Source organism: Cucurbita maxima, unplaced genomic scaffold (assembly GCF_002738345.1).
Source record: "Cucurbita maxima cultivar Rimu unplaced genomic scaffold, Cmax_1.0 Cma_Scf00008, whole genome shotgun sequence".
NCBI classification, from domain to species: Eukaryota; Viridiplantae; Streptophyta; class Magnoliopsida; order Cucurbitales; family Cucurbitaceae; genus Cucurbita; species Cucurbita maxima.
Window position 1 is genome coordinate 2,224,395 of NW_019272024.1, and position 11,159 is coordinate 2,235,553.

Genomic DNA, 11,159 nt, shown 5'->3' on the forward strand with positions numbered 1-11,159 from the left:
GGGGGGGGGGGGGGGGGGGGGGGGGGTGGGCAGGGGATGAAATGGCCATGGTTCAGTTGGAATTACGTTCGTTTTGATCATGTATAAAATGTATGTAATGTATTTAGTGCTTTATAGGAAACAATAATGCATAGATTATAATAATTCTTGTTCAGGGGGGACTGTTGAACTGTCCTGGAAGTTGAAATATCTGTCATTCAGGTAATTGTATCAGGTTACATCTGTTTTTCTGAAGTTTTTGTTCATGGTTACTTCTTTTTTTGTTTTCTAATGTTCGTTATCTTATCCTGTTTATAGTATACTCCTGCGATCGATATTTGGAGTGTCGGCTGCATATTTGCTGAGGTTTTGTTGGGGAAGCCACTGTTTCCGGGTAAAAGCGTTGCCCATCAATTGGACTTGATTACTGATCTTCTCGGGACTCCCTCATCGGAAACCATTGCAGGAGTATGTCTTGCTTGTGTTTTTATCTCTCCTCATCCATTCCTCCATCCCCTCTTTGTTTATTGATCGGTCGATACTGTTTAGGTTCGGAATGAAAAGGCTAGGAGATATCTGTTAGAAATGAGAAGGAAATCTGCAGTGCCATTTTCACAAAGATTTCCGAATTTGGATCCGGCAGCCGTTCGCTTACTGCAAAGGCTATTAGCATTTGATCCGAAGGATCGACCATCAGCCGTGGAGGTAAAAGTTTTATATTTTTGTTGTTGTTCCACAGATGTGAATCTGGGGATTATGAAGTTGTGTTCAGAGAAATCACTCTCCTCCTTTATATGTTGACAGGCTCTTGCTGATCCTTACTTCAAGGGCCTAGCCAAAGTTGAAAGAGAGCCTTCTTGTCAGCCTATCTCGAGATCGGAATTTGAGTTTGAGAGACGAAAATTAACAAAAGATGATGTAAGGGAATTGTTATACCGAGAAATATTAGAATATCATCCTCAAATTCGTGATGATTATTTCAATGGAACCGATACTACAAAGCTCCTCTATCCTAGGTTCGACTACATATTCGTTTACGTTGTCGAGCTCTTTCTTTTTTTAGCTGATTTTGTAGTTTGTAGTGTGTCAGTCTCCTATTGTTTTTCAGCTTTACAGGTCATTTTAAAAGCCAATTCACCTACCACAAGGAAAACGACGGTAAAAGCGCACCTGTTTTGCCTCTAGAACGGAAACACTTCTCCCTCCCACGGTATGCAGTTTTTTCCATGCCTCTTAATCACGCTTGGGAGTGTGTGTCGAGTCTTTTCGTGATTGTGTCGTATAATGTCATGGCCAAGGAGTCCATATTATTACTATAACATATAGTTAGGTAGGTGTTTGAATGTCGGGTTGTGTTCTTACAAACTCAGTAACTTTCCAACCGAACTTAGGTCCACCGTTTGCACAAATTTGGTTTCACCCGATCGTGAGCCCGTTCGACGAAATCCTAAAGCCTGTAATAATAGCGTCGGATTACCTGATAGAAGATTTGGGAATCCATCAAAGGCTCATCCTCCACCTAAAGTGCCTGTTGGTATGAACTTATTTCTCTTTGTACCATCTCTTTTAGTTCTTCCATGCTCAACTACTTCTGTGATACTGATATGGCTCTCACTTTTGTTTAGCTGCAAATCTAGGGCGAGTTGTCGGGCCCGTCCTTCCATGTGAGAACAGAAACATAAAAGATGTTTATTCGAAACTAACGTCGCAAATTAGAAGTTTCGATTTGTGAATGAACAATCTTCTTTAATTCAATCCTTGATCTCCTGGCACTGTCATTTGATGAGAGCCTCGCACGGTCGTTCGCTTTGGAAGCAACGAATATTACCCGACCATGAGCAGCAGTAGATCCATAGAGTGATCCATCCATTATAGCACTTAAGGAAGCTGTTGCAGGCAAGAGCTTAAGTTGGGAGTGGCAACCATTGCCATTGCTGCTCAGTGGAGTAACAGAGATAGGTATAACCAGCATGTCCATTCAAATGGGTATTGTTTCAAGGGTCTTTTTGTTGTTACTGCATTTGCTGCTTATCACGCCATGTAATTATAGACACACTCAAATTGCTGTATTAACCATTTGAATGGAGATTTGTATATTGTACTATGGACCAACTATTTACGAATCAATGAAAGTTATCCGACACTGGAGGCTCCTCGAGTCGGATATTCATCTTTGAATACAACCCTAGGGAGGTCCTATGATGCGGGGTTCTTCCAACCCTTAAATATTATAGGGAACCATGTCTGGAAGGGTTTTCTTCTTTCATATCTGCCAGAAGTTTGTTCACGATCATCACTATATGAGGAGTATTTTTGGAACGAAACACTACTAACTTCTATTGGAAATTAGCTTATTAAAGATGTAGTTCGGTGCATAGATAGTTCAACCTTTTATTCTCGCAATTGTTGAATTAAACAAATGATGTAGGATACGGGACAAACTTGAGTAACGGATATTCAACTTGGGTTGTGTTCTGTTCAAGTTGATGTCTATTACTAATCAGAGGAATTCACCAAAATCACTGAAATGGGAATTTGGATGCCCCATTTCTGATCCCAATAAGAATTAGAGGCGGCAGTAGCTGGCTTCAGCTCAACCACTAAACTGCGAAGAAGCCGTGGATTTGTCGCCTACTTACAAGGCGCTTAGGCCTCATACACGGCCCGTGGTTCCTCCTCAAAGCAAAAAGACTCCCTCTTGGTACGAGCGCCACCTACTTCATAACTTTCTTTGGCTACTGATAAGAAAATAAGAGAGCCCCTATGTGGGGTTCTTCTATCCACTCAATTTATCTCCCACTTGTGATCTATCAATCTCTGCTAAAGCGGTTAATTTCCATGTTAATGACCTGTATGAAGCTCATTGAATTCTCTCTTCGTGGTTCTACTTCCATACCCATCTTTTATTTTGTGCACATTAGGTGTTTGATGATATGTCTATGAGAAGTTGAGTGGTTTTTTGAGCTGGGTTTGTCGATTTTTGCTTGATATTTGGTGGGTTTAGATTTCTGGGTCTGACTAGGAATGATGTCTGTCATATGCCAGACCCTTGATTTTGGAAGGCATGTTTTGGATTATGTTGCTTGTGATTGTTCTTCCAATACTCCATTGGATCGATATACGATTAGGAGTCACGTTAAACCGTGTACTAAGAGTAGAAAGAGGCGACACCAAACTCGAACTTTGGTTTGTTCCCGTCGAAACGTTGGCCAGTGCAGAGTGTTTTCAACCACGAAATCGGAAACTGCATTGAATGGCAAGTAAATTTTTGGCTTTCGGCAGCTCCATATTCTCTTGGTTGGTTGCAAAAGCTCGTGGTAATAGCTTGTCTATTTCTTTTTTTTTTTTTTTTTTTGCTAAAACAGGCATTACTGGTGGCCCTCAACCATTCTTAGAACTGAGGAAGGAGTCCAAAAGCCCAATCTCGTCGACAAATTTGTTTGAAGTTGTAGCCGATGATCTCCAGAAGCTTAACCAAAATCTTCTGTCTGTAAGTGGCAGGGAACTTAGCACTGTATTATATAGATTTGGGGTTTTATTGCTGCTGAGAATGCTTTCAATGGTTTATTAGTACGTGGATGACTTTAACCTCATTGGATACTTGGAGTATAAATTATGCAGATTGATAAAGTAACTCACAAGATAAAATATTAAATCAAAGTTATACTGCAAAAACTTTAATCACAGACAATCTTAAGCATTTCCTTGTAGCTAGATCAAAGATAGGCATGTTAGGTTGAGTTTGGGAGCTATTTTCAGTTCCTTTTTTTAGTACTACTAATACTGTTCAGTTTACTGTTCTTGGAAAAAAATTGAATGAAGGCATAGAATTTGTGAGGGCACTCATGAAGAAGGCTTTGATGGATTTGAATGATTTCAATAGCAAAAAATTGTGTCTATCATCATTTCTAGAACCAAATTGGTATTTCATCAAAGATCGTACATGCATAGTATTATTTTTTGGTAGGACTGTACATGTTCTAATGCTGATTTAAGAAGCACCAATGCTATCCTCTTATTTTCAACGTTTTATCATTAACAAATTGATCATGGATGGGAACCTGTGCCATTTCTTTCTGTGAAGTCTGGATCACATATTAACTTAGATGTAGCACATTGAGGATGACTATATATTGCTTCAAGTTTCACGTTGCATACGCATCAAATTGCTATTATACAAGTTAGTGTTATCAGTTCATAATTTCAAACTCCTAGATTTCCTTGTTCTGATAGTTCTTCATCTTCCGTTGTTAGGCTTCTGCCATTTCATAATAGGATGGACACTGTTTTATGAATAGTATATTAGGATTCTTCATGTTCTGATATGTTGATCGCGTATAATCTGGAAGTCTTTAATACTATCTTTCTTCTTTATTTGACATGATTTCATTTAGCGTATGATCTTTATTCTCGTAACGCTTAATTTGAAGTCTTAAAGTTCTTTAGTCATGCAACTAATAGAAATGCCCTGCAGATGGTTGGTAAGGAAAACCCAGCCCTGGTATCTGCTGCTCAGCGGATATTTGGTGCTGGAGGGAAGAGGATGAGACCAGCTCTAGTATTCCTGGTGTCAAGAGCAACAGCCGGATTAGTTGGGTTAGAGTGAGTAATTTCTACCAGGCCTAAACATGTTCCTGAAAATCTGAGCTTAATATGAGATTGAAAAGAATTCAATTATTATTTTGGTTGCATTGCCTCCAGGGACCTCACTGTCGAGCATCGGCGTTTGGCAGAGATCATTGAAATGATCCACACTGCAAGCTTGATACATGATGATGTATTAGACGATAGTGATATGAGGAGAGGTATGCTCGTTTTACGTGTGCAAAGTTTGGAAGTTCTTGTCGATGCTTTCCACATAAATCAATGAGTACCTATGTCTGTTTAATGCCTATGTAATAAGAGTGAGTTTGACATGATTTTCAAATAATGCAAATTAATTTTGTATTTCCTCATTGTTACTAGGAAATGGGCATTAGTGGGCCATTTTCTATTTGGTCTGAATTCACTCCATTTGTTTTCTTCTTCATCATCTCTGTTGAGACGGCAATCCATCGTGGAGATGTGGAGAAAAGACTCCCCACATTCCTCATTGTTGTGCTTACCGAAATGACCACATGTCGATCTCTTATAATAAGGCTCTAGGTAGACATGTCACTTTAAATGTATCAATGTTAATGTAACAGCCCAAGCCTACCGCTAGCAGATATTGTCTGTTTTGGCCCGTTATGTATTGTCATTAGCCTCACGATTTTAAAACGCGTCTGCTAGGGAGAGGTCTCTACGCCCTTATAAGAAATGTTTTGTTCTCCTCTCCAACTGATGTGGGATCTCACAATTCACCCCTTCTTGGGGGCCAGCGTCCTCGCTGGTCTACCGCTCGGTGTCTGGCTTTGATACCATTTGTAACCGCCCAAGCTAACTGCTAGCAAATATTGTCCGCTATGGATATTCCCATCAAGGGCTTCCCCTCAAGGTTTTAAACGTGTCTGTTAGAGAGAGGTTTTCACACCCTTATAACGAATGCTTCATTCTCCTATCCAACCGATGTGGGATCTCACAATCCACCCCTCTTGGGGGGTCAGCGTCCTCGTTAGCACGCCGCCCAGTGCCTGGTTTTGATACCATTTGTAACAATCCAAGCCCACCGTTAGCAGATATTGTCCGTTTTGGCCCATTACGTATCATCGTCGGCCTCACGATTTTAAAACACGTCTGCTAGAGAGAGGTTTCCACACCATTATAAGAAATGTTTCATTCTCCTCTCCAATCGATAAGGGCTCTCACAGTTGATGATACTATGCTTGTTGCACATGTATTGGTTCATCACTTGTTTGCCATGGTTGCACTCCTCCCTCGTTTCGAGACAAGTCGCAATTGTAACTTGTAGTTGCTCGGAAACGAATAGCTTAACTTTATTACCAAATGCATATATAATTGCCCGACTTCAATACCTTTTCTGGTGACAACTTTGTTTGGATAGAAGGGTTGGTTACTGAAAGATAGAGAAGAGCATCAAGGGATAGAATAAGTTTAATAATATGGCGTCAAGTTTGAGATTGTTTCAAGCTTTTCTATCTTGTCTTTTCATACATTTGCAATGTGTCACTTTATTTATCCCTTCCCCCTTTCCTCCTACAACTTCCATTGGCTCAGCAACATATTTGTTGTCCTGATGGGTTCCAGGGAAGGAAACCTTGCATCAATTATACGGTACCAGAGTGGCGGTGCTGGCTGGAGATTTCATGTTTGCACAGTCGTCGTGGTGTCTTGCTAATCTCGAAAACCTCGAAGTCATTAAGCTTATCAGTCAGGTAAATTTGGTTCCCACTTAGTACATCTGTAATATCCGATCGACGTTTATGTATGAATTATGAGTATAACTGGATCTTGATATGCAACCTTTAGCTTATATAAGATTCAATTAGTTCTATTGCAGGTTATTAAAGATTTTGCAAGTGGTGAAATAAAGCAGGCATCAAGCCTGTTTGATTGTGAAGTTGAACTGGAAGAATATTTGATCAAAAGCTATTATAAAACAGCTTCCTTGATTGCTGCCAGTACCAAAGGTGCTGCAATCTTTAGTGGGGTTGATCGTGATACGACGAAGAAGATGTACGAGTACGGGCGGAATCTCGGTCTCTCATTCCAAATTGTCGATGACATATTGGACTTTACGCAATCAACAAAGCAGCTTGGGAAGCCAGCAGGAAGTGATCTAGCTAAAGGAAATCTTACAGCCCCAGTTATATTTGCTCTTGAAAGAGACCCGAAACTGAAAGACATCATCGGATCAGAGTTCAGCGAGCCAGGGTCTCTCGACGAAGCTATCGGCATAGTCAAGAGCAGTGGTGGCATTGAACGAGCGCAGGAACTAGCTAAACAGAAGGCTGATCTTGCTATCCAAAACCTACAATGCCTTCCACCAAGTGCCTTTCGGTCCGCGCTCGAGGATATGGTGACGTTTAATCTAGAACGGATCGATTAGTTTAGTTAAGGAACTTACCAAAGGATATACAGTCTTCTGCAATCCCTCAGAAATCAAAAAAGAGAGTCTCTATTACCTTTTGCCATTGGCATCACACAAGCTCTGCTATGTTGCTGGCTGGCTGGTTTGTATATTGGTTGAATATGTTGAGCTGCAAATAACTGCTCATAGTATTATATTCACTTAAACATTTCTTGCAAGTTGTCTGACATGAATGCCTGTTTCTGATAGCTTCTGTACACTAAATTCTAATAAAATGTATACACTTTCTTCCCTCGCATAGTTTACTTTGGCCCGTCTGTCACGTATCGTCGTCAGTCTTACGGTTTTAAAACGCGTCTACTAAGGAGAGGTTTCTTCATTCTTATAAGGAATGATCCGTTTCCCTCTCCATCTAATGTGAGGTCTCACAATCCACCTCCCTTGGAGGTCGAGCATCTTTACTGGTACATAATTCGGTGTCTGGTTTTTATACTTTTGATACTATTGTAAGAGGTCTGAGCCAAAATTTAACCTGTGGGCCATGTATTGTATTAGATGTTATGGGCCGGCCCAATGATTCCGGCCCATCTCTTCAACTTCGTCTTCACCAAAGGTCGACGATGCTTTCTCCAAGCGAAGAACAGAGAAAGTTCAGAGTGACAGAGAGCTTCCATGGGACAGTGGAGAAGCATAGTAAAGGAGGCTATCGATCGCACAGCCATTATAGCCAAGTTCCTCTGCTTGCTTCACGTTACCAACAACTATCTCTGTTCTCCCACTCTGGTCTGTACTTCTCTCTTACTCCTTCCTCTTCCTCCGCTACCTTTTGTCTCCTATTTCTTGCTTTGATTAATTTGGAAAACTTCAATATCTGGTGGTTTCAGGTGTACGGGCCTAGCATGCTTCCGACCTTGAATCTGACCGGCGATGTTCTTTTGGCTGAACGTGTGTCGCACCGAGTGGGCAGGGTTGGCCCCGGCGACGTCGTGCTGGTTCGATCTCCTCTGAATCCGAGGAAGACCTTGACGAAGCGCATTGTGGGTGTTGAGGGGGATAAGGTCAATTTCTTTCCGGACCCTGCCAATTCCAATAGGTGTCTGACGGCTGTGGTATGGTTTGATGGACCTGAATTTAGTGATCATGATTTGAAATTTGAAAATTCGTTTTGGTTTTGATTTTTGGTTTTTTGGTGTTGTTTGATTTGTTTCTTTGTTTAGTTTTTCTCTTTCTTTTTTGGGGTGGATGCTTAGGTTCCGAAAGGTCATGTGTGGATTCAAGGAGATAATGTGTATGCTTCTAGTGATTCGCGGCATTTCGGACCTGTACCTTATGGTCTGATTGACGGGAAAGTGTTTTTGAGAGTAAGATTTATCAATCATCTTCATCATTACTTCTGCTTTTATTAGTTTTCCCTTCTTTTATGTTGTTCTTGGGGAAATGAATTGTTTTGATCATTGTTTACTTATGTATTAGTTTTCCCTTCTTTTATGTTGTACTTGAGGAAATGAATTGTTTTGATCATTGTTTACTTATGTTTCTTCCTTCAATGGTTGTTATCCTTGAGTTTCCAAATGTTGGTTGGATGGGCTTTTAGTATAACAGATTTGTTTGCCTTTTTTCTGTGCAATCATTTATTTTAATGTTACATTACAAATCTGTTGGAGAAGATTCAAACTGACGACCTAGTGGGGGTCTTAATGCAACCACTTGATTGTGTAATTGTTTACTTGCTATATGCATCGCTATTCATGCAGCTGGTTTTAGGGTACTTGAGTTTGAAAATTTTGGATCTTGAGAAATTTCTAATCTCTCGTGGTGTTTCTATTCACTCATGGTTTATAATTTGGATCTTATTCTAGTAATTTAAGAAGTCAGCAGGATTATGAAAGTTCTCTCTAATTACATGGGGATAATATCTTTCTTCTGTACATTGGAACTTTGCATGGTAGCTTTTTTCTAGACTCGTATGCATTTCTCCCTCATTTCTTTATCTTTCTTGAATATTTCTTTGTTCTTCTGATGTTAGGTCTGGCCACCAGATTGCTTTGGACCATTGGAACACTGAACTCAGATTGGCCTAATTTAAAAGATAAATTGCTGGTATTACGTTAAGCTTAGTTTTTCCTTTCTCATTGTAACTGTTGTCCTTTTGGCTATCTGTTTTGAGGATTAGGTTTATTTATTTACCATTCCTTTACGTCTAAAAGAGTTAAAATCTAATATAATTATTTGTGGGATGGAATTTAGTGTACACATTTCTGTTTTGATCACTAATTCTAATAGATATCGTAGTCTCTTCACTTCACATCAGATTCTTGGACTGGCCTAATGAAGTTCACAATTGATAAAAAAAAAGAAAAAAAAAAATTATACAGCTTTTGAATAGTTCTTTTTTCAAAGGAAAAGGTACCGAGATATGAGATGATGTTGTAATGGCGATTTGATCGAATCTATGGTCAGATAGAAAGTATATAATTTTTAGAGGTATTTGTAAGGTGTGGAGGGAGGTGTTTGATCATGCAAAATATAATAGTTCTCGTTGGGCTTTCATAGATAAGATGTTTAAATTCTACTCCTTTTGGGTTACTTTTTCAAATTGGGGAGGCTTCTTGTATAATTCTTGAATGGGCTAGTGACTTGTGTTTTGGGAATTTATAAGGTTCTTGGGTGGTGGTTGTGAAAGACGGATAATGCTTGGCTCGTGCAAGTATTGAGCTATACAAGATGGTCTTCAATCTAGAAGAAGGTTTTGTAGTCTGTTTATGATGAACAAAAAGTTCAAATGACAATGGAATTGTGTAGCAGTGATGGTTTTTTACAGAAGGGATCTTAGAGGAAGGCAGAGGAGGTAAAGGAGTATCTCTCTTTCTTTTCATAGGCAAACCCATGTCGAAGAAATATGTTGCCAGAGATCTTGAGAGCTAGAAGTAGAGTCTAAATAACTCCACATGAGAGTTGGAAATCTTGAAGTATAGTAAATTTTGATATTCCCAAAAGAATCATCATTTTGACTATATAACATATGGTTACAAATTTTGATATAGGTAGCAAGTATAATGTAACCGCCCAAGTCCACTACTAGCAGATATTGTCTGTTTTGACCTGTTATATATTGTGATCAGCTTCACGGTTTTAAAATGCATCTATTAGGTAGAGGTTTCACATCTTTATAAAGAATGTTTCGTTCCTCTCTCCAACCAATGTGGGATCTTCCATATAACTTGGATCCGTGAAGATAAAGAACAATTGAATTTATTGTTTGTTTCGGTTTAGTTAAATTTGAGAACGTTTCTGGAGTGTTTTCTATTTGATTGCCGTTTGAGTTGTACTAATAAAATAGATTTATAGCCCATAGTATGTCCTGATTTAGCCTCAAATTGGGTTAGGCAAACATTAGGTTAGTGTAATGGGAGTTGTATTTTTTGTACTCCACATGAAATTATGACAGGAAGCATCTCTTTCAAATGCATTGCTGACAATGGGGGGATCTATGCTTCACTTCTTTGGCAGGTGATCCATTTTGGCATTGACATATTTCTCTGTGCTTTTTTTAATTTTCAGGACTTCATTTTGTGGCCATTTTAAATGAGCTATTGCTGAGACCTGGGCCTAGTTCAATATTACATCTTTGCCATTGATCCTTACTTCAATAGCTGTTACTTCTTTGTTAGTAGGTTCAGATTGATCTAAAAGGATATAGATTTCCAGATTTTGCATTTTCAATCCATACAGGTGTAGAGTTCATGTTTCATTTTCACAATCATAAATCCAAATAAGCTTATTTAATTTTAGTTGTTTTAGTTCAAGCCTTGTAGGGCGGGAATCGAATCTCCTTTGAGATGGTAAACGATGCCTCTATTCATTGAGTTATCCTTAGACTAAAGAATCAAACTTATTTGAACGTTGTAAATCTTATCTCGACTAATTTTTTTTAGTCTTTGTTGTAGGAATGTGTTGTTAAATGTCCGATATGGTATTTCTAATGAGTCTATTTGAATGTCTATTTTACATCATATTAAGTATCGCATGTTCCATTAGTGTTTAAGGAATGTTATTGATAGAAGCCAAGAAAAAAAAAAAAAAAAAAAAAACTAAAAAAAGTTCATCGGTGTAATTTAATTTATATTACTAAATTATTTTTAAGATATATATTTTTTTGTTATCTATTTTCTATAGAAATAGATGTTTTAAGTCATAAAACTAAAAAAAT

At 38.8% G+C, this 11,159-nt stretch overlaps 3 protein-coding genes across 5 annotated transcripts in view; all 3 read left to right on the forward strand.

Annotated features, from left to right (window-relative positions):
- LOC111482662 (mitogen-activated protein kinase 19-like) overlaps positions 1-2,159 on the forward strand; it is a 4,909-nt gene extending 2,750 nt beyond the window's left edge. Inside the window, exons 5-10 of the mRNA XM_023128556.1 lie at positions 298-447; positions 529-684; positions 784-995; positions 1,088-1,189; positions 1,371-1,513; positions 1,605-2,159. Of these exons, the coding sequence (XP_022984324.1) occupies positions 298-447; positions 529-684; positions 784-995; positions 1,088-1,189; positions 1,371-1,513; positions 1,605-1,711 (870 nt within the window). The 3' untranslated portion in view covers positions 1,712-2,159. The remainder of the gene's footprint in view (positions 1-297; positions 448-528; positions 685-783; positions 996-1,087; positions 1,190-1,370; positions 1,514-1,604) is intronic.
- Positions 2,160-2,549: 390 nt separating this feature from the next.
- Positions 2,550-7,175, forward strand: LOC111482773 (probable solanesyl-diphosphate synthase 3, chloroplastic). Its single transcript, XM_023128719.1, has 6 exons — positions 2,550-3,235; positions 3,345-3,469; positions 4,454-4,581; positions 4,681-4,784; positions 6,166-6,293; positions 6,419-7,175. Exons 1-6 carry the CDS (start codon positions 3,004-3,006, stop codon positions 6,965-6,967), a joined length of 1,266 nt encoding a protein of 421 aa, XP_022984487.1. The 5' UTR covers positions 2,550-3,003; the 3' UTR covers positions 6,968-7,175.
- A 408-nt stretch (positions 7,176-7,583) lies between these two features.
- On the forward strand, positions 7,584-10,888 carry LOC111482774 (mitochondrial inner membrane protease subunit 1). 3 transcript variants are annotated; one of them, XM_023128720.1, is made up of 5 exons: positions 7,584-7,732; positions 7,834-8,058; positions 8,200-8,310; positions 8,976-9,049; positions 10,511-10,888. In XM_023128720.1, the coding sequence occupies exons 1-4, from the start codon at positions 7,622-7,624 to the stop codon at positions 9,012-9,014; spliced, it is 486 nt and encodes a 161-aa protein (XP_022984488.1). In that variant the 5' UTR covers positions 7,584-7,621; the 3' UTR covers positions 9,015-9,049; positions 10,511-10,888. The 3 variants fall into 3 exon arrangements, with proteins under 3 accessions (XP_022984488.1, XP_022984489.1, XP_022984490.1); XM_023128721.1 differs by lacking the exon at positions 10,511-10,888 and adding an exon at positions 10,398-10,504; XM_023128722.1 differs by lacking the exon at positions 10,511-10,888 and adding an exon at positions 9,609-10,069.
- The last annotated feature ends 271 nt before the right edge of the window (positions 10,889-11,159 follow it).